The sequence below is a fragment of the Cajanus cajan genome, chromosome 7 (genome assembly GCF_000230855.2).
Source record: "Cajanus cajan strain Asha chromosome 7, NIPB_CcT2T_4, whole genome shotgun sequence".
Lineage (NCBI taxonomy): Eukaryota > Viridiplantae > Streptophyta > Magnoliopsida > Fabales > Fabaceae > Cajanus > Cajanus cajan.
Window position 1 is genome coordinate 61,046,363 of NC_138523.1, and position 23,798 is coordinate 61,070,160.

General features: G+C 31.1%; 2 protein-coding genes across 4 annotated transcripts; both read left to right on the forward strand.

The window, feature by feature from the left end:
• The first annotated feature begins 1,461 nt into the window (after positions 1-1,461).
• On the forward strand, positions 1,462-11,090 carry LOC109795342 (signal peptide peptidase-like 5). 2 transcript variants are annotated; one of them, XR_003803838.2, is made up of 15 exons: positions 1,462-1,836; positions 1,910-2,068; positions 2,171-2,282; positions 3,540-3,659; positions 7,056-7,213; positions 7,566-7,739; positions 8,575-8,609; positions 8,715-8,871; positions 9,470-9,523; positions 9,630-9,722; positions 9,918-10,060; positions 10,237-10,307; positions 10,489-10,572; positions 10,650-10,846; positions 10,928-11,090. XR_003803838.2 is itself a non-coding variant. In XM_020354804.3 (14 exons), the coding sequence occupies exons 1-14, from the start codon at positions 1,741-1,743 to the stop codon at positions 10,748-10,750; spliced, it is 1,557 nt and encodes a 518-aa protein (XP_020210393.1). In that variant the 5' UTR covers positions 1,462-1,740; the 3' UTR covers positions 10,751-11,090. The 2 variants fall into 2 exon arrangements, 1 of the variants encoding a protein (XP_020210393.1); XM_020354804.3 differs by having other exon boundaries at positions 10,650-11,090.
• Positions 11,091-13,254: 2,164 nt separating this feature from the next.
• LOC109815072 (importin beta-like SAD2) lies at positions 13,255-22,538 on the forward strand. 2 transcript variants are annotated; one of them, XM_020379672.3, is made up of 21 exons: positions 13,284-13,301; positions 13,496-13,810; positions 13,879-14,031; positions 14,114-14,276; positions 14,360-14,544; positions 14,649-14,822; positions 15,381-15,526; positions 15,614-15,737; positions 15,819-15,999; positions 16,407-16,566; positions 16,659-16,700; positions 16,786-16,904; positions 17,011-17,209; positions 17,755-17,886; positions 18,281-18,384; positions 18,521-18,700; positions 20,137-20,276; positions 20,403-20,542; positions 20,685-20,845; positions 21,508-21,634; positions 21,741-22,538. In XM_020379672.3, the coding sequence occupies exons 2-21, from the start codon at positions 13,509-13,511 to the stop codon at positions 21,899-21,901; spliced, it is 3,093 nt and encodes a 1,030-aa protein (XP_020235261.1). In that variant the 5' UTR covers positions 13,284-13,301; positions 13,496-13,508; the 3' UTR covers positions 21,902-22,538. The 2 variants fall into 2 exon arrangements, with proteins under 2 accessions (XP_020235256.1, XP_020235261.1); XM_020379667.3 differs by having other exon boundaries at positions 13,255-13,810.
• The last annotated feature ends 1,260 nt before the right edge of the window (positions 22,539-23,798 follow it).

Consider the following 23,798-nt stretch of genomic DNA (forward strand, 5'->3'; position numbering starts at 1 on the left):
ATCTTCAAATTATAAATAACGGTCAATTAAATCTCTAAAATTTCAAAATATATTTTATTCCTCAAAAATATTAATATGTTAATTTAGTATGGTATATATGTAACTTTGAAATATTTGCTCATTTTATTAGTTTGCAACATAAAAAATAATGTATTATAACATGTTATTTTACAAAAATTTGTGGAAAGGATTTTTTTATATGTATAAATTAATAATAAAATTCAAACTTAAGATTTTGTATGTATTGCCCTAATTTTTCACTAACACCATATTTTAACTCTTATAGAGAAGATCTTAGAAAAAATGATGTATATAATATTAATGTGTGTTAATTTTTTTTTAAGGATATGAACAGGTATTCTTATTTATATTTGTTAGTGTGCAACCCAAAGTTATATGTTCATTTATTTTTTTTCTAAGTTAAATTATATTTGTAGTCTCTATTTATTTTTAAAATTTAATTTAGTTTTATATTTTAAATAATTTAATTTAGTCTTATAATTTAAAATCACTAAATTTTCCAAAGGTACCTTCAAGGGCAATACTTTCATCAACAACATCATCATCTTATGACTTTCAAATAATTTCAACTATAATTTATGATTTCAGGTAACAAACCACAATTTTAATTCAATAATTTTTAATCAATAACTCTCACTTCAAAATGTTCAAACATGAAAAGTAAAAAGGAAGAAGGAAAAGAACTAAAATTCTTCATATAACTCAATCTCATATTTCTAACTTCCAAGCTTTAAATATAATAATCTGTTATCGTTATTCAATTAAGAGAATAGTCTATAAAACTCCTAAAAAATTAAAAGAAAGCAAAGATTTTTTTTATTTTAGTATTTATTTATCTAGTCTCTCTCTAACTTTTTAAAATATATGGTCTTATGAGATTTATGTTTTAAAAAAACATTAAATATTATTTTCTAAATGTTGTCAACTTGATTTTAACTAAAATTATCTAAATAATAACTTAATTCTCAAAGATATCTCAACTTTAGAACTCTAAGATAATAATAACACAACAACAATTAAACAATATACAATTAAACAATAAAAGCTAAAAATCATAATGTTACAATTTTATTATTGATATCTCTTATATTTATATATATTCATATTTTATTATTTTTAAAAATGTATTTATATAGTTAAATTAAAATAATATAAGACATTTATAAATATATATTAATATGCACAAGTATTTATATTTGTTTTAATACATATCTATTAACATATATATATATATATATATATATATATATATATATATATATTTGCAAAGTTACCGTATAATAGATAAATTCCTTAATAATAATAATAATATAAAATAATATTGAATATGTGTGCATGGTAGACGGTATTTAGGTGGATTTAATATAATAAAATAATAAATAGGATTATGAATAAAAACAGTATATATTGAATGAAGGGTAAGGGTTGGATTAATGATCCGAAAATGAAATGGAAATGATATTTGATGGCGAGAATGAGAATAGTAGGATTAACGGTGCAGAGGGAAGTTAGGGATGTGGTGAAACGGAAGAGGAGAGGGTGTTTTAAAATGCACTATCCAATAATGAATTGGGGTTTTGGTTGGCGCCACGAAATTCCCGTGGATGCCATTTTCATTGTCACAGCAGAGGCAGGGGCAGAGAGAGAGGGAAAGGGATTAACGATAACCAAACCAATTTACTCCTCTCGCTCTCTCCTCACCTCAATTCGCAATCAACAATGGCGTCCCCTTCTCTGGCGGTGGCCCTCCTCCTTCTCTTCTTCAACTTTGCGTCGGCCGCCGATGACGCCCTCTGCAATCATGACTTGCAATTGGTAATTCATCGTCAATCCTCATATATGCATTATTTCCATGAATCAATGTCTTGTCTTGTGCTTGCATTTGCAGGTGAAGATAAAGAGCTGGGTTGACGGGAACAGAGATACAGAGTATAATGGTATGACTGCAGCATTTGGCTCTTATTTGCCTCAGAATCTTGATCAAGCTGTCAAATCTCCTGCAATTTTTGCTGATCCTATGGACTGTTGTTCCGCTTCAACCGCAAAGGTTTCTCATTCTCTCTTTTTCACAATTTACTCTCTTCCTTCATATCTATTCATCTTCTCACTTAACGCTTCATATCTATTGCTCTGCATTCTCTCTTTGCAGTTCTCTGGATCAGTTGTTCTATGTGTACGAGGTACTTGTGACTTCACAACCAAAGCTTCAATCGCACAGTCCGGAGGCGCTGCTGCCGCATTGATGATAAACGACGCAGATGGTATACTTTACCACTTTCATTTCTCAGCCTGTGTTGCGTGCATGCTTCTTTGGATTCAAATACCTTTTTTTTTGTAACTTCTAAGCTGATAATTGTATTCAAATTTTAAACTGTCTTAACAACATAATTGAGACTTTAGATTTGATATGGTATCGCTGTAAAACATTATTCATTGTCACTAAAAAACCAACTGAAATATCACAATCATTGGAGTAATTTCAGCATTTTAGTTGCATTAAACGATAGTGCTTCGTATAGCTGGAATCATATTCATATATGCCGTGTCGTGTCGGAGTATGTGCTTCATAGATTGTTAGATCCTATAGTTAAAAAACCAACTGAAACACTAATCAGCTTTCACATATCGCCTTGAGCTTGTAGGAGAGTTAATCACATTTTGCCTTGACAACACCCCAAAGTTAAATCCTATAGTTTGTCAGACCAAGCTGCATTGCTTTTCCAAAATATCACTTGCCATTAATTATTATTTTTCTAAGATAACAAAAAGAGTAGTTTAGATAATAAAGAGTAGAAAAGGGATGATATGTATCTTTCTAAGACTATTCCAAAACTGATGAGATGAATACATACGTTTGGATGAGGAATTTTGAAATTAAAAAAATTTAAAATTCTTAAATTTTGAATTTTTTTATTTTAATTTTTATCATTCTTTAAATATTTTGTTCATACAAGTCAATTTTTATTTTTTAAATTTTAAAATTTTAAATTAGATAGGACAATTTGATTTTCATCATGATAAAATTGATTTTAAACACACACATACATAATGAAATTTTAATACTAAATTTTATAAAACTAAATATTAGCTAATTTTTAAAATTTAATAATTTTAAAAAGTTAATATTAGATTATATTTAATAATTTAAAAATAATTTTAAATATTTAATAATTAAAAAAAATCTATTGATACTTTTTATATTGACTTTGAAAGAGAGAAGAAAGAAACAAGAAAAAAAGAGAAAGAAAAATGTTCATTTTTTTTTAAAGAATTTAAAATTCTATAATTTTAAGAAATTTCACAAATACTTAAATTTTAAATTTTTGGTAAATTCTCTATTTAAATAAAACATTTTATTCTAAAACACTCTTAAAGAATTAACATCACAATTCAGTAACCTACAATTACCTTTAACCACAGTTTTTAAATTTTTGTTATTTTAAAATTTTAATTTGTTTTAGTCAATAAAATTTTATATGATATATATGGTCTGAAGTCTATCTGTTTATTTTCTATAGAACTCTTTGAGATGGACTGCTCCTCCAATGACACTAGGACAAATATTTCAATTCCGATCGTGGAGGTAACAAAGACAACCGGAGAAACTCTCAAAAACTTTTTGACACCTAAAAGGAAAGGTCTGTCATTGAATTTTTACAACATATATTTGTAATTTTGTACTACTACCGTCTACTGCATTTGAAAGATTTGTGTTTATATATCTATTAACTTTTGTCACATAATTCTCCATGATGCATGTAATAAAATGTAATATTTAACAGTGAACACAGTAAGTCAGTAACTAACCACACCCAATTAACAGTGAACCCGATAGCCATATACAATACAATAATACACTTGCTTTCCCATAGACAAAAGCCTCGTGCCAAGAGTATTCCCTGCCTATAAACTATAAATAACAATATACTTGCCTAACAGCACACCTTACTATCAGATATACTCCTAATACATAACTGTCATAATTTATTTTTCTATGCATAAATGCCATTAGAAGATTTTTAATACAGAACTAATACAAGATAAATTATTTTCTATCACATATTCCTAATAACAAATGGCTCCGATCCAGAGTAAGATTTATAGCTCGGAGACTATGTTTAAGTGATGTGTAGCTACCAAGGGGGTGACCATTTTGGCTGTCTCAAATTCATTTGTGGACAAAAGTGATTGAGAATGAAGAGGTAAAGTTTAGCCAATAGCCCAATAGTATGTTGTCTATCGATTACCAGCACTTCTCTGTTATCGATTATCATGTTTAGTGGTTGTCTATCCTCACCAGAGCCTTAAGACTGCTTGATCATGTCTGAGAGCTTTTAATGTTTAAATGGATCAAATGAGGTGGGGTCTTACAAAGACATTCCACCACTTAAGTGAGTGTTTATATAAACGTTTATCGAAACGTGAACGTATGTTTGTTCAAATATATCTCATAGTTATTTATCCGTTTCGTGCTTGGAAAATTGAGATTGTCCTTTTAAAGCCCCTCAAACGGAAATCTAAACATGCTCTAAGTATGTCTTGGAGTTAGAAAGAAAACATACTTGAGGTATCCTTTGATGTGTGTTTATAAAGGCTAGTGAAGATTATCCTCAATCCCTCATTGTATGTGGTAACTGATTATTTGGTTTGGTGTGGTAACTGCTCACTTAATCAGTGTGGTAATTGCCCAAAGGGCTTGGGGGATTATAACATATTCCTTTTATGATTAGAATTACAATTATTCTATATGGATGAACATTAATTATTTATCTTCTCTTTCTTTTCTTTGGTTCCATTGATGCATTGCATTTTTTTGCCACTTATGGACTTGTCTTAGTCCTGTTGGTACAATTCTTATTTTTTTTTAAAAGGAGAAACAGTAATATAAGTCCGAAGCTCTTTTATCATTGCATTCATCATATAAATTTAATTGATGGGCTAATAGTTATAATTGCAGAACTTTTATTTGCTTGGTAAAAACTTCATACATCCATCTCCCTTCGCCATATTTATGTTTTTGAGAAATTTCAGTCGAAGCAATTAGTTTATGTATAGAGTGGAGTTTAAATTTTTTTTATAAATAATTTTATTTAAAATAATAATAAAAATTATTATTATTATATAATTTATTATTATTATTATTTAAAAATATATTATTACTTTCACAATTTACTACCTATTTTTTTATTATAAAATTTAATTTATTATTTTAAAAATATATTTATACATAATTTAATATGTTTAGGGCTTCAACGAGTATTTATACATTGGATATGTATATATTTATACATTATTTAATATATATATATATATATATATATATATATATATATATGTGTGTGTGTGTGTGTGTGTGTGTGTATTTATGTATGTATGTGGAGAGAGAGGAGAGAGATCTTCTTCTTTCAAGAATAAGTCTTCGTAGTCTTCACTCAATAACTTATATTTTACATAGAGTTTTAATGATTATAGTGTTGAATTAAAAGTTTTTAATATATAGATCAGGTTCAGAAATTATTTAATACTCCGTTTTATTAATTTAAAATGACAAATAATCATAAAAATAATTTGTATGATAGTTTGAATTAATATAACAAAGTATCATATGATTTTCAAAATTTTTAAAAATTTACAGACTTGATTTATGCATTAAAATTTTTTAATTCAATGGTTAAGTCGTTAAAATTTGATATAAAATATAAGTTATTGAATGTATTAAGTCTACATCTGTCTAGACTTACTCTACTCAATAACTCATTTTTTGCATCAAACTTTAAAGATCCAATCATTAAATGAAAAGTTTTTAATACATTGATCTAAGTTTGCAAAATTTTAAAAAATTTGAAAATTATTTGATATTATGTTTCATTAATTTAAACTGATAAATGATTATAAAAATATTTTACACATTGATTTGAATTAATGAAATAGAGTATCAAATAGTTTTTAAATTTTTTAAAACTTTGCAGACTTGATCCATGCATTAAGAACTTTTAATTTATTGGTTGATTCGTTAAAATTTGATGTAAAACATGAATTATTGAGTGTAATAAGACTAAGTAAACTTACTCTTAAAATAAGTGAATCCCTCTATATATATATATATATATATATATATATATATATTAACTCCTATATATTAAACACGAATCTCTATTTTGCATAATAATGTTTTTAAGAGTCTTTATTTGACGAAATAATTTTTAAGAATTTTTTTAACTTCTTATCTAATTCAATTTTTATTTATAAATTAAATTTTAATATTTTTAAAACAAATTATCAATAAATAAAAAATATTGTGTTACAATATAAATTATTTATTATAAATCTAAAATATAATCTATATATTTAAAGTATCTATTTATAATTTTAATTATGATTTATATATTCAGATATAATATTTATTTATATACATAATTTATTATAAATTTTAGTTACATATAATAAATATTTAACTTATACATTACACATACTATATATATATATATATACTCTCACATTGTGAAATAAGGTTAGGAGGCGGAGGTATAAACTTCCTGCACTTCCCCTCGTTTTAGAGGGAAAGTTTATTAGGGTGGGATCCAAAAAAAAAAAAACATTTTTCTTTATCATATTTACTAAACATGTTCAATTTTTCAATTTCTTTCACACTTCCTTAAACTTTCCTATACTTGTCTTTCACCCTCCCTTTACCAAACAAAGCAGTAGTGCCACTATTTATTAATGTGCACCTGCGTACTTTTTCATACTAAATACTGGACTTTCGATGTTGCCTCACTTCATGTACTTCTTTGATGAGTTAATTAATTAATTAATTAAACATTTAGTAAATAGTAAAACACCTAATTGCTAGCATAACACTACAAGGCATTATTTTGTTAGGAATATTCTTTTCTGTCCTTTCTGCTGCATACATACATGCATGTGCCCATTTATATATTCTCATTAATCCATTACATAAATAAGATAAAAGAAAAACACATGTTGGTTTCTACATGATTTACCAATGGTTGATTATGAGTTATTCATTTCAGTTGAGGTTTTGCTATATGCTCCAACTCGCCCAGTTGTAGACTACTCAGTTGTCTTTTTGTGGTTGATGGCTGTTGGAACGGTTATATGTGCTTCACTATGGTCAGATATAACTACTCCTGATCAATATGATGAACGCTATAATGAATTGTCTCCCAAGGTTTTTCCATGCAACCCTATATATAAAAGATTGATATATATATGGTCAAATGTGTTCTTATGTACTTTTCTTGTTGTTTGACGTGACTGTGAAGTGATTTAAGTTATCATAATGCGAAGGTGTGCTTCCAGTGGCTAACAATAATTCAACAATGTTCAAATGGCATGTGTGCAAATCTGCATTTCCTTTTATTTTTGTCTGCCTTCTGTATAGTTAGCCATTGATCATTTCAATCAATTAACTGTTAGAGTGGAGCTATGGAGCATGATTTCTTCCAATCATTTTGTTTACTGATTACAGTCTTAAAACATTTTTATGCATCTGTACATATAAGTTTCTTTTGTTTTGCTAGGGAACTAAGACTGAAGCAGGGAAAGATGATTCTGAGGACTTGGTTAACATAGATACAAAGGGTGCTATCGTCTTTGTTATTTCAGCATCTACTTTTCTTGTGCTACTGTTCTTCTTCATGTCCTCTTGGTTTATATGGGTTCTGATCGTACTTTTCTGCATTGGTGGTATTGAGGTGAGGTAGCTCATTTTTGTGGATTTTACCCCTAACCTTCTAATTGAAAAAATATCTTATTTCATGGTGTGCTCAGATGTTGGTTCCCTATTCTTGTCCATGATTAAATTGCTGTCTATATATAATCTAGAAATATGTATTCTAATTCAGTTAAGCATACACCGTTTAAATTATGCTATATATTGACCTCGTTGGAGTTCATAACCAAATTATAGAAAGATAATTTAGCCTACACAGATTACAAATTTTGTATATATTGTACCTGATCAAAAACATAGTAAAATGATGATAATAAGATTACATAATTACAAATTTCTAAATAAAATTCAAGATAATTATTATATTTTATATAGAGAGAATAAAATTAAAAAAAAAATATTTATATCAATTATTTTAGACTTGTTATAATTTTTTAAATATTCATATATATATATAGAGAGAGAGAAAAAAAAAAGAGAGATTCAGTTACTCAACTCAATAACTCATCTTTTACATCAAATTTCAGTGATTTGACTGTTAAATTAAAAATCCACAATGCATAGTATGCAAGTTTTTTAAAAATTTGAAAAGTGTTTGATACTTGACTTCATTAATTTAAATTGATGAATAATCATATAAACAGTAGCCATTGGCAATCAACTACGCAATGGACCCATTCCGATTTACTTACGTTGAATAAGTCCGTTTATCTTTTCATGCTTTTTCCAACTTTCAAGAGAATTGGTTTTTGAAACCACAATACGTATAAAATGCTGATGAACATTTGGATTCTGTTTTTTTTTCTTATTTTCTTTAAATTCTTCTTTTCATCAATTGAAGTCTGTTTTCATTTCAGGGGATGCACAATTGTATTGTGAGCCTTGTTTTAAGGTAAAATGATGTTTGTTTTCTTCTAATAAAAAGGGAAATCAGTGTTCTTTTTGCGTGTTATGTCTCTTAATTTCTCATAATTATTATTTTCAAATATATGAGCAGAAAACGTCCAAATTGTGGTCAGAAGACTCTGAATTTACCAATGTTCGGAGAGGTTTCTATTTTCTCGCTGATAGTGTTACTATTCTGCGTGATATTTGCGGTTCTATGGATTGTTTTTCGGCACGAAGCATTTTCATGGTTTGGGCAAGATTTTCTTGTGAGTTCCAGTTTCTAATTACGTGTTCAACAGGTTTCTATTATAATTTCTGTTTCTAAATTAAAACTTCATGACAGTGAGGCAAACGTTGAAATTTATTGTTCATAATGCTTACTATATGAATGCCAATCTCTTTTCTGGAAAGTTGTCACTGAATAATGACTCTAATTGAGCAAGCAGAGATCCCATGAGGAACCCAGGAAATTGATTTTTGGAACAAGGGCAGAAGTTGCACTGATTTCTAGCTCTATGTCTGCGATATCTTCATATTTCCTGGAAAAAATTTGCATACATTTAATTGCAGCCACTTATTTACATATATACATATATGTAATATGGATGTGCATATAAGTGTATGCATATGTGCAGGCAGACATATGATGCATATATTTTTATACTTCATCATTGTGAACATGTGTGCTCCTGTCGAAACAAAATTGCTGTCTTGTTTAATTTTGAATTAAGCTTTCTTCAGCATTGCTCTGAAAAGTGGTTTGTTGTCTCAATTCTGTTTGTTACCAATATCATTCATTGATTATGAATATTTTATTTTATTCAATTTACTTGAAATATGGCTTTATTCTTGTCTTCTTGACAGGGCATCTGTTTGATGATAACAGTCTTACAGATGGCTCGATTGCCTAATATTAAGGTACCTGAATGAGTACCTTTTGCTTATAATTGTTATTTCCTTACTCATTTTGTTCCAATATCTATTGCAATATTTCTCTAATTTCCTTACAAATCTTATTTCATAGGTTGCAACTGTACTCCTTTGTTGTGCATTTATATACGACATCTTTTGGGTATTCATATCTCCAGTGATATTCAATAAGAGCGTTATGATTACAGTAAGTTATAGTATACCCCCGATCATAGTTGAATATTGTCATTCATCTTGCTATAAATATATAGATTATACGTTTTTATTTTTAAATTTTTGCATTCTCGTTGCTATGATGGACTTTGTATATATATTATTAAATGTACCTTGTGTTTATTACACTGAAAAGTTGTCCTATAGTTATATGAGTTTTCTTTTCTAGGTTGCTCGTGGTGACAAGGCTGGTGGTGAAGCAATTCCTATGCTTTTGAGATTTCCTCGTCTTTCTGATCCTTGGGGTGGCTATGATATGATTGGATTTGGAGATATTCTCTTTCCTGGTTTGCTTGTTTCCTTTTCTCGCAGGTATTGAATTCCTTATTTAGTCAACAACTTGAATAAATGAAAGATTTATAAACTTGAATATATGTGTATATATATATATATACTCGTTTTCAACATTTTGCCTATTTTATTTTTAATGTACATTTGACAAGATGCTTTGTTTTGAACGTATTCGTTATGGCTTTTGATTGTCTCAGATTCGATAAAGATAATAAGAAGGTTGGCTTTAGCGGATATTTTCCTTGGTTGATAGTTGGCTATGGCTTCGGTAAGTTCTTCCGTAATATGTTTGTGTTGATAACTTGGGTAATTTCTCCTCCACTTGAGTTTGTGTTGATAATGTCTTGGTCCAATCTGGGGCGACTAGTCTGTGGCATTCTAGTTGTTCCATGTTGATTGGTCATTTATTTAAACTTGCATTTTAAATTTAAAGCTATTATACTATTCAGGCCTCTTCTTCACATATCTGGGGCTATATATGATGAACGGTCATGGACAACCTGCACTGCTCTACCTTGTACCGTGTACACTAGGTAACTAGTTTTGTGTTTTAATCAAGAGTGCAATGGTTCTCATCATTTAGCTAATTGTTTTCAACTTATATCGACAGGGGTCACTGTGGTATTGGGATGCAAAAGAGGTGAGCTAAAGAGCCTTTGGAGTTATGATGCAGACTCGCCTACGTCCACCAAAGAACCTTCTCAAGTTTAGATCGTTACTCTGTTCTATGCAACTGGGAAATGTTCGTTGATACATCAATATCCGTCAATGGGATGCAGTCTATACAGTTATTAGGAGAGATTCCAGGTGTACTGACAATTCTTTAACTATCTATTGTATTTTGTGATTAACCAAGGATATGTGAATGTTCTTTCTGCTGCTTGATAGTTGTTGAAAAAAGAACAATGAAGCAGGCATTTTTGGGTTGTGTTTGGATGACAAAGTAATTGAAGGTGCAACCAATGTGATGATCGTACAATGTCAAGTGCATTGTAATATCGATAATTAATTGTTTGATTATTATTATTATTATTATTATTTCAGCATTTAACTTGACACCATTAGAATAAACTAAATTTTCCTTTTTTATGTTGCATTATTATCCTTTCTAATGTTAAAATACAGAATAAGTTACATTTCTTGTATGAGAGATAAGTATTACATTAGTTTTCCTTATGTTAAAATATATATCTTATTAAAGTATGTATTTTCTTTTGGAAAAATATTGTTCGAGGTAAGATTAGATACTAAATGTGGATATATCTATATATATATATATATATATATATATATATATATATATATATATATATATATATTATATTTTATCAGAAATGCATACCTTGGTTCACTACATTGTAAAAATTTTGCGTTAAATATATTATTTAGTCTATTAACTTACATTGTTGTAAAATATTTTTCATAAGATTAATATATATATATATATACATTATATCATTAATACTATATAAGAAAATATGAATTTATATAACTACATATATAAATATTTTATTAATTACAACAATTAAATATTACCTTAATATTTGTATTAAATTTAAATGTATGACAAAAGATAAAAGACAAGTCTATTAAAAAAGAAGTTCCGAACCATAAAAGTTGTCCACATTAAAAAATAAATAAAAATGATACAGCGTCCAAACATATTAGTCGAATTTGGTGCGGAAGCTCTAAAAAATAAACGCATGTAAGTTTAATAAATTATAAAATATTAATTAATTAGTTGGTTTTAACTTTTAACTCTCCTTAATTTGTTCCAAAGATAGAGTAATTATTTGGTTGAAGGATGGGTATTTGGTAAAGCGACATGAACAATTTAAAATCGAACGAGAGTGACAGAAACAGAGGAAGATGGTGGAGGCATTAGGACGTCCTTCAACACCCTCGTCCACCACCTTGAAAATGTCGTAAGTAATCAGTCAAATGACAATGTTTCATTCTTCAATTCAGTAGATCTGGGTAACGAATTTACAAATGGAAATGGAAACACTAGTAATTGAATATCAATGGAAGTCCAAATTTTTAAATCATATTTGAAGTGTTTTGGGATTAAAGTCAACTAAAATGGACTAAAATAAATTAAATCAGCATGATTTTTTTTTAGAGTTAATCACCTATATATTGTAAATGTAAAAAAATTTTATACTGACCAATTATATTTTTTAATTGTGTCATATTATTATAAACACATTTAACTTTAACAGTGACATGACACAATCAAAAGATATAATTGGTTGTTAGTGTAAAAAAACTTTATGTATAAATGATTAACTCTTTTTTTATTGGTTTATGGTTAACGGATATTTTAATGCAGCTTAATTATTTTTAACATCTCTTTAAATATTTTTTTATTATTCAAGGAAGTATTTATACCAACTCTTGTTTCAAACAAAATTGATCATATGAAATGAAGCTTTAATGATCAATAGATTATACTTTGAAACATTTGACTCTACATTAAGAGATATAATGAGAACTGAAATCGAAGACAATAGTGATAGATTATTTTGTGGAAAAGTAATTTGGGGAGATTTTAGGCAAGCTTTATCTATTGTGAGAAAGAGAACTACATATGATATTCTTAGAGCAGCAATTAATTTTTCAGAAACATGGAAGAAAAGCAAAGTTTTGAAGCTTACAAAATATATAAAGTTAAATTCAACAAAGGCAAACGAAAATGTTCCATATATAAAACGGTTGGGTACCAAAAAAAAAACATCTTTTTATCTTTTACGCAGAATAATAATGATGAGAATCATGTTAAAATAATACCATAAAAAAATAGAGAAAAATCACACAAATTTATTTAACGTGATTTAGCCCTTCATACCTATGTTTACAAGGATGTTCATTATTTATCTCAAATATATTACATATATCCTGAAAATCTTCCCTTCAAGTTTTGTGGGTTAAACTTGAAAACCCATTCTTCACAAGTTTTATGAGTGAAACTTTGAAACTCCCTCCTTTTATGGCGAAACTTGAAAACTTTCCTTTATATGATCTTCTCTTTCATTTAAGACGGTGACCTCCTTTACAGGTCAGATGATTATTCTCATATCAAAAGTCTCTATTTATTGATCTTACATTATAATTTTAAAAGAGGAAACAAATCTTTAAAATAAATAAAATATATTTCAATTGAAAATGAATTTTGTTGTCATATGCACAACTTGTCATGAATAGGTTCAATGGAAGATGAACAAAAAATGTTGCAGGCAGTGGCAATTGAATATGATGGAAGGTGAGTGTATATTCAGAATTTGTGTGTTTTGATTGAAACAAAACATGTGTTATTAAAGTGAGAGAAGCAGTAAATAAGATGGTAAAATTGGATTGGTGCGATGGAAATTTGAATTTGGTGAAAAGTGAAAGAAAAAAGGCGTAAACCCTAACACTTAAGTTCATTTGTTGGTAAACCCTACTGAGGAGCTGAAGCTGATCGGAGGAGATGGATCTGGCCGTTATACTGCAAGCTGCTCTGAGTCCGAATCCCGATGAGCGAAAGGGAGCGGAGCAGAGGCTGGATGAGATGCAGTACGCCCCACAGCATCCCGTGAGCCTCTTCCAAATCACCGTCGACACCAACTGCGACATGGCCGTTCGTCAAGTCGCCGCCATCCATTTCAAGAACTTCATCGCCAAGAACTGGTTTCCCGATCAACTCTCCAAAGTCTCCGTTTCTCCCTCCGATAAGCAACTCCTCAGGGACCACATCCTCCTCTTTCTCCCTCAACTTCCTCCTCTCTTGAGGTACTTTTACTTTTGCTATTGCTAAACACACCCCCCCCCCCTCTCCTTCTCACTATTCTTATTCACAGGGTTCAGCTCGGCGAATGCATCAAAACAATTATTCATTCCGATTATCCGGACAACTTTCCTCATCTTCTAGACTGGATAAAGCATAATCTACAGGATCAACAGCAAGTCCACGCTGCCTTGTTTGTGCTGCGGATTCTCTCAAGAAAATACGAGTCAGTTCTTTTTTCCTCATTCATACTCTCTCTCTCTCTCTCTCTCTCACTGTAGCAACCATCTCTCACTCTTGCTTTCCAGGTTCAAGTCAGACGAGGAGAGGACGCCTGTTTATAACGTCGTTCAGGAGACGTTTCCTCTCCTCCTCAATATTTTTAACACCTTTGTCCAAATTCCCAATCCTCCTCTCGAAGTCTCCGAGTTGATCAAGCTTATCTGTAAAATATTCTGGTCTTCCATCTACGTACGTTTTTTCTCCCTCTTTTTCTTGTTATTTTCTTCCCTTGAGTTCTCAATATTGACCATGCAATTCCCTCATTCATTCAGTTGGAGGTTCCCAAGCTTTTGTTTGATCAAAATGTATTCAATGCTTGGATGCTTCTCTTTCTAAATGTGTTGGAGAGGCCTGTTCCCTTCGAAGGTCAGCCTGCCGATCCCGAGCTTCGGAAATCATGGGGTTGGTGGAAGGTAAAAAAATGGACAGTTCACATTCTTAATAGGCTCTACACTCGGTATGTTTTGGCTGTGGATTCATTTAGTTCACTATTATTCACTGTCCTGTTCAGCGTTTCATTAATTCTCTATTTCTGTGGGTGTTTAAACTGCCTTGTTGCAGGTTTGGTGACTTGAAGCTGCAAAACCTCGAAAACAAAGCCTTTGCTCAAATGTTTCAGAAGCATTATGCAGGGAAGATTTTGGACTGCTACTTAAATCTGTTGAATGTCATTCGAGTGGGTGGTTATTTACCTGACAGAGTTATCAATCTGGTTCTTCAATATCTAAGCAACAGGTGATTATCCATTATTTTATGCCCATTAATTTGTGTACAGGTCTATTCTTTTAAACATATCCTTATTTGTGAAGGGATATACATATTCAGGTAAATACAAAACACTTAAAAGGCCAATTCATGTCCAATGCGCCCAGGGTTGGCCTTCCAAGATAAAAACCTCTGTACTGAAAATAAAAAACTAAAAAAAGTTTTAACTTAGTCATGCTAGTGAACCCTAAGTAATAGTGATGTTGAAATGTTAGGAAATATACTTTAGGCCCAAAATCCAAAACTAAATAAAAATACAGGCATAGTTCGTCTTTGAGCCTGTGGCTTCTTGAAGTTTATGTATCCAGACCCATACCCATTAGTCTTGACATATTTTCAGGGTAGGAAGGGCGAATAGGGGTGATTCTTGTCCATTGATACTCTTATCCCTTCTTTCTTTGCTCTTCAAGCTGCACATCTTGAGAATATTAGTATCTCAGTTGAATGCAGTTTTTTGCTAATGCTGGATTTCAGGGTATTAATGATTCTGGAAGTAATTTTTTTCTCTGAATTTTTTAACATATGCAGTATTTCAAAGAATAGCATGTATACTGCGCTGCAACCTCGGCTTGATGTTCTTCTTTTTGAAATAGTTTTCCCTCTTATGTGCTTTAATGATAATGATCAAAAGCTTTGGGATGAAGATCCGCATGAATATGTAAGAAAAGGCTATGGTAAGTCTTATTGATGTGTAAACATGGTCATGGAATTTCAAGTAATTTCATTGGCACAAGCTTATAGTTTCTAATTCTTTATTACAGACATTATTGAAGACTTGTATAGTCCCAAAACTGCTTCCATGGATTTTGTGAGTGAATTAATTCGAAAACGTGGGAAAGATAATCTTCATAAGTTTATTCAATTCATAGTTGAAATTTTCAAAAGGTAAATAAATTACTTATATTACGTTCTGTTAAGTAGATGATTTATGGATTTGGGGTCTTAATTAGGTTTTCACTTTGCTAGGTATGATGAAGCACCTGCAGAATACAAACCATATAGACAGAAAGATGGTGCACTTCTTGCTATTGGGGCACTTTGTGACAAATTGAAGCACACTGAGCCTTATAAATCTGAACTTGAGCATATGCTAGTGCAGCATGTCTTTCCTGAGTTCAGCAGTCCTGTTGGCCACCTTAGGGCCAAGGTACCATCTCATATATATAGTTTATATTTGCGACTTTTCTCATTTAGTGCAGGCCACATTCACTCTTTGTGCATTTTCTTTTATTTTTTGGGTATGAAAAGAATGTTTTTAGAAAAGGAAAAGCTTGCATTGCACAATGACCATACTAAAAGCAACCCTGTCAGTTACACATGCACTGTATTTTTCTTTCTTTGTAACTGTACCTGGCTGTCAGTTATAAGTGTCACTGTCATGCAGTTATAACTGACTCTTCTCTTAGAGTAGTCTCTGCAGTAGTATAGGCTTGTTAGTCAGAGACTTACTTACCTTGGTACATTTTCACGAAATCAATACAATTGCACTTTTCTAAATTCTCTGCTAAGCTAATAATAATTTTGGCTATCCATTGACTTTCCTGTGAAAAATAGGCAGCATGGGTTGCAGGACAATATGCCCACATTAGCTTCTCAGATCAGAACAATTTCCGGAAGGCATTACAATGTGTTGTATGTGGAATGCGAGATTCTGAACTTCCTGTCCGCATTGATTCTGTTTTTGCTTTGCGTTCTTTTGTTGAGGCTTGCAAAGGTGGTTAATAACCTGTTTCTATTTTGATTTGAATTAATCTTTCTAAAGTTTAATGCTGATTACACTTATTTTTCGATTATTTGTTGACACAGATCTGAATGAAATTCGACCCATTCTCCCTCAACTCCTTGATGGTAAGTGAGTGTGAAAAAATTGTTGTCTGTACTTTACGTTTATTATTTGGCTTGGTTAGTGGGTGACTGACAAAAAAATATACAGAGTTTTTCAAACTTATGAACGAAATTGAGAATGAGGACCTAGTATTTACCTTGGAGACTATTGTGGATAAGTTTGGTGAAGAAATGGCACCTTATGCACTTGGGCTGTGCCAAAATTTGGTAATATATATTTGAAAGTATTTGTGTCTACCAAGATAGTTGTCCTTGCTTTAGATAGCCAGTAATTTTCTGTATAATAACATTGCAGTTTTCTTTCTTAAAACAGGCTGCTGCATTTTGGAGGTGTATGAACACCGCTGAAGCTGATGATGAAGCCGATGATCCGGGTGCTCTGGCTGCTGTTGGTTGTTTGCGTGCCATTAGCACAATACTTGAATCAGTCAGCAGTCTTCCTCAACTCTTTGTTCAAATTGAGCCAACTTTGCTTCCAATAATGCGTAAAATGTTAACTACCGATGGTCAAGGTATTTTCCCTTACAAATTGTTTATCTAGATGACCATGAGGATTTCCTTTGGCTTTTTTTTTTTCTTTTTTTTTTTTCCTCTTGTTTGCAATGTTATCACGTGTGTTTGTTTATACACATTTATTGAAGCAAAGGTGAATCTACTTTATGGTTTGGATCATAGCATCACTCATTTAACCAGTTATATGATTGTATGCATGTAGTTTTACTGTTAAAAATAATCTGATGAGAGTATTTTAGTTTACTGGATTTGAGGAATATATAAAGTGCTAATAAGCATTTTCATGTTCTTGAGTTTATTGAGATAAGTTTTTCGGATGGCTGTTATTCACTTAGCTTTAATATGGAATAGTATGTTTCAGTTTGTGTCAAAATAATGTGATGTTGAGAACAGATTAAGGTGGTTTAATTCCACCTTCCACTTTCATTTTCAAATGTGACATGCATTTCTGTGTTGTTGGCAGATTAAGTAAGGAAGGCTACTTCTCAAATTTTTAATTTGGGTTGCTTGTATTCATTTCCATTATCTCATGTAATGTGTGCAGAGGTTTTTGAGGAAATTTTGGAGATTGTATCATATATGACTTTTTTCTCTCCAACAATATCATTGGACATGTGGAGTCTTTGGCCACTAATGATGGAAGCACTAGCAGATTGGGCAATTGATTTCTTCCCGAGTATGGTTCTCAGCTACATTTTGGCTACAACTCATCTTAATTTTTGTTTGCTCTTACGTTAGTCAAGCACATAGTTTGTATCATCTATTGATTAACCTTTTTTTACATGTGAATATAAAGCTAGAGATGTGATTTTGTCTCACAGTAAAGTAGAAGATAAACTCAACTTTGCACATAATAAAACATCTTGGCTGCTTTTTTCTTTGTAAAGTCCTTGTCTAGTTATTATTTAATAAAATGGTTCTATTTGTGTGGACCTGACATCCATGTTATTCAAAAGTGGGGAACATTTAGTTTCAATTATGTCCACACATAGTACCCCTGCATTTAAAATGTATAATTTGCATATAAGTTTGCATTTTCTCTTGTATTTATTGGTTAGTTTATTCTGCAGATATTCTGGTTCCTTTGGACAATTATATTTCGAGGGGAACTGCCCATTTTCTTACTTGCAAAGAACCTGACTATCAACAAAGTCTATGGAATATGATTTCATCTGTGAGTTATCTTTGCATTATTAGAATGAGTACAGCCACCACCTGTTAGGACTTGGGATATCTTGGGATAAAAATTGTTTGTATTTTTTTCCCCCTATCTTTTTACTGATGTATCTGATTTGTATTTCACATTGAAGTTTATGGAAGACAAAAATGTGGAGGACAATGATATTGAGCCAGCTCCGAAGCTCATTGAAGTTGTCTTTCTGAACTGCAAAGGGCAGGTGGATCAATGGATTGTACCATACCTCAGAATTACAGTTGAACGCTTGCATCGAACTGAAAAACCACGTTTGAAATGTCTTCTCATGCAAGTGGTAAGTGGTTATTTGAATCCATATTGAAATGTGTCATACAGAGTGGGATAATTAGCTTCTGTTGCTTCCTTAATTATAATTTGTTGACATGTTCAATAGCTGGATTTTCTGTGTAATTAGTTGAGAATAGTGACATGGAGCAGCCATGCCAATACAGCTATAGTGGGATAATGGGTTGTCCGATCACCACTTGTATGAAAGTTATATATAAATGCTCAATATGAAAATTACCCCTAAATCAATGATGTATAATTCCCCTTTCTCTCCTCTGCTGTCAACCATTAGTCTTCCCCTTCTCCATCAGCACTGCACCCAACCACCACCACAAAAACCAGAAGAATATACAGATCAAACAACAGAATATAAAACTAAATATTTTCACAATCATCACAATGACTACACAGAGAACCCTTTCCTATTGTTTTGCCGAAGTAATGCTGCATCGAATTTGAGCATGGTGATGATTTCACCAGTGGTGTTAATGATGATGAGCGACTGGCTGCTGTGCTTGATAACATTGAGGAGTGCCTCGTAGGTGTGAGTCTTCTTCCACTGATAGACATCATCATCAGAGGCGGAAAGCATACTACTGTGCTGGACATGGCGGGGCTTCACGGGGACAGTGCAGCAGCATCAGAAGCATCGCGGTCCTTATTGTTCTTGGTGTTCTTGAGCTTCTTGTCGAGCTCTGCGGTGGCCATGGTAGGCATCTTATTGAGTTTAGGGGAACTTCTTGCACAAGATGGGAAGTGAAGGAGATTGGGGAAATGAAAGTGAGGGTAAAATCAGGTAAGAGAAGAAAGAAAAAGAAAAAGAAAATGTTGGACATTGATTTAAAAGGCATCTCATCTAATAAATGAAGATATCTTTCCCATGGTGGGAGACATGACTATCTTACCCATGCTAGCCTACACTTGTAACATAAAAGAAAAACATTATAGCAAGAAAGAGCAACTTAAGGCTTCCTATCTGAACACAACAATGAAAGAACATTGTTAGAGATTGTACATTGACTAGGTGATATGACTAAAATAGTGCATATAAGTGGGAGACTATCCTCATCTCATGAATTAATTGTTGATGCTGAGTTAGGCCCAATTCCAAATTCTAAGATGATATTAGAGTCGATCATGATATCGTATTAGAATTAGAATTAGTTGATAGTGTCTCATGAGGGAATGCCTATGGAAAGATTGGCCAAAAAGGCTGAGTGAAGCATTGCAGTTTGCAGCTGCTAAGACATTGATTAGAGATAAGACAAATGAAATAATGGATAACAACAGAAGTCAAGTAACATTAGTTGATAGTGTCTCATTTTCTGATTGATTGCTATATGACATCAGTGTATCTATTTTCTAAGTTTGCCAAACTTCTCAAAGATGACAGAGAAGGACATCATAATCAATCTCTCTTCTAAGCGGATATAATTTTTGCAGATTGCAGATGCTCTTTACTACAATGCAGCACTGACTCTCAGCATATTGCAAAAATTAGGTGTTGCTGCAGAAATCTTCAATCTTTGGTTTAATATGTTGCAAGGAGTCAAAAAGAGTGGTGTGCGTGCTAATTTCAAGAGGTCTGTATATTCCTGCCTCTTCAATAGTCCTCTTTCTTTGTTCACTTTCATTCTGTGCTTTCTTGTAACAATAGAAGTGTGACAATTTCTAGATCTCATTGCAATCTTTTGATATTCTTTATACAGGGAACATGACAAGAAAGTTTGTTGCCTTGGTTTAACATCATTACTTGCACTTCCAGCTGATCAATTACCAGGGGATGCTTTGGGCCGGGTGTTCCGGGCCATTCTTGATCTTCTGGTTGCATACAAGGATCAAGTTGCAGGTCTTAATGTCAACTTTTCTCTGTAACTGAGATATTGCAGACTTGCAATTGCATGTTCATAAGGAGTAGATTGACCTTTTTTTCTTAAACATTAATCAGATATTTGATCATCTAGTTCTAAGCTATGGTACTTTCTTTGCAGAAGCTGCAAAAGAGGAAGAAGTGGAAGATGATGATGATATGGATGATTTTCAAACTGATGATGAAGATGAGGATGGAAATGGTTCTGACAAGGAAATGGGTATTGATGCTGAGGATGGGGATGAAGCAGACAGTAGTAAACTTAGAAAGTTGGCTGAACAGGTTTGTGGATATGAAAACTTGATTAATTTAATTAGATCAATAATTATTGCTTTGCAAACCAAAATGGAAGTGGTTTACTGTTTATTGGGTAAGAAATTTAATTTTAGATGTTATTCAAGTGTAGAGAACAACTCAGCATCAAAAATAAAGTATTTCATGACTCTTTTACAACTTGAAATATAAAATGTTATTTTTTTTTGTCATATTTAGTATATTAATTTTTATAAATTTTGTTTTATTCGTATATATTATTGGTTAGTTTTAAAAGTAGATATATTTCAGTAACTTACATTACTTCAACCGCTGTCAGCTTCATTCTACAGCTGTTGGTAATTTGTAGTGGTGGACGATTGGGTTTGATCCCCTTCCCACCACTTTTTGCATAAAATGATAATCAGACCGTAGGAGTATTCACCACTGGCTTCAGTACCTGGTTTTTGACAATAAACATTTGTTTCTTTGACTTATTGGCTGGTTCAATACTACGATCTAATTGGTTCTGTTTGTGTATTTTTAGATGAAAGTTTTTATATTTCTCTCGAAAAAAAAAGTGTACTTTCGTCTTCAACATTATACATTCTTCATCTATTTATTTATTTATTTTTTATTGTATCTTTTTTGAAATTTATACTCTTATTCTCCTTTACAATGTCACCGGGAAGACAAAGACGTTTAGGCCCAATGATGAGGATGATGACGACTCAGATGATGACTTTAGTGATGATGAAGAGTTGCACTCCCCAATTGACGAGGTGGATCCTTTTGTTTTCTTTGTGGATACAATGAAAGGTATGTTGATGCTGCTCCCTTGAAATAATGTTAGAAGTTTCAATGTTTGATCAATGCCTTTATTGTTTTCTGACATACCCGGCTTTCAAAATAATTTTTCTTGTAGTGATGCAATCATCAGATCCGATGAGGTTTCAGAACCTTACCCAGACACTTGAGTTCTCTTATCAAGCTCTTGCAAATGGTGTTGCCCAGCATGCTGAGGTGAGGAGAGGAGAGATTGAAAAGGAAAAGTTAGATAAGTCATCGGCTATCGTGGATTCTTAAACTTTTGCATGTACATACTTGGTTCTTGTGTTTGCTTGTACGGAGCCATTCTTGGTAAGAAACAGATGGTTGCGTATTTATGTGAGGCATTTGTTGGCTCGTGGTCCTAATTGGTCTTGTGAGCTTTGAAGAGTCTGCAGTTTTGAAATGGCGAGTTAAGTGCACTGAAGTTTCCGTTGACTTGAGAGAGGATGTGGATTCAGGAGTTTGGTGCTTCGGGCTATCCTTTGGATGAGAGTGGCTATTTTCATCGTTTGTGTCCAAGTCTCCATGTTTTGTTTGAGTTGACGGCCTTGCTCTTTCCAATATATGGAAACCTTTGTTCGTTCTTCAGTTAGTGCTGCAATGGCTGTTTGTATGCGATTTCTGTGTCGATTCTCTCCTGTCACGTAGACGGGTCATCTAGGGCTGCCAATGTTTGTGTTGGTAATTTTTGGTGAGGAATAGTTGACAATTCTTTGTATTTTAACTTAGTTTTTGGTTATAAAATTTTGAGTCCATGGTATCATTCATTGCGTATTCACGAAGGGATCAGTTTTGGGTTTGGGCAAAGCGATTTTCTACTGTCTTGCTGCACGTTGTATAACAGTTATGTCCATTCTTTATCAATATTTATATATATATTTTTTGTGTATAATGGTTAATGACTATATTGAATTTTGAATCTATTTTATTTTTAATCAATTATTCTAACTCTGCCACTAGAGATCTAGTGACTAATATTTATGTTATATATACTAGTAGTGTCCAGATATTTCATGTCTTTGTTAAAAATAAGATATAAAATAAAATAAATTTATAAATTGGTTCAATTAGTGTTGTGATTTGTTAATGAGTTTCAAGTTTAAGTACAAGTCTTGAATTTGATAAATTTTTTTTTTTAATATTATAATAATATAATGATTTATCAAATGGGAAGGCTAAGATGATTATCCAAAGGAATGTCTCTTTTATATAAAGTGTATTCTTTTATATATTAATATAGATAAAAGAATTGAAGGTAATTGGTAAAAACTTGAACAACATTATCGTGACTTCTAGTGATCATACATCTAATATTTTTTAGTGAATCGTGAATTATTGCAGATATTAAAAATAAATTATTTTATTTTTCTTTATTAGTTAATTAGTGTAGATAAAGAATGATACTCTTAATGACTATTGAGCATGAAATTAATGATATCTTGAAGATTTTTAGACTAAATATTAATCATTTTTAGTTATTAGTAAAAGTTTTGTAGTGTTTAGTTTAATTTATAATATTTACCTATAAAAAAACAAATCTTATATTTACCGTATAATATTTACCTATAAAAATAAATATTATATACAATTATATATTTATATTATATAAAATGAAATTAATTTATTATAATCTTATAATGATTTAAAGTAATATTAAAATGACATTTAATTTAAATTATGAAGACAATAATATAATAATAATAATTTTGTAAGGATAATAAAGTTTACTAAAATTTTAAATAAAATAGGATTTACTTTAAATTTAAATATTATAACACATTTATAACAACAATTTAATTTTGGTAGAGGTGATATTTTATCAGCTTTTTACTAACGATTAAATTAGTATGATAAATTAATAAAATGATCAATTTAGTCTAATAGAGATATTTCATAATACTAAACTATTTTTCAATCATAGCTTAAGTTTTTTTCCTTAAAAAAATATTAATCTTTATTCTCCAACTAATAACTTTATATTGATTTAGCTTGATCCTAAATTAAAATATATTTTTTATAAAATAATATTTATCAAAGAGTTTTTGAGTTAGAAGAGACACAAATGAGTTTAAGATTTAGAGTTCAGATAAGTCACAGATGAATTTAAATTTAAGGATTCAGATGAGTCACGTATATAACATTTGTAATGAAT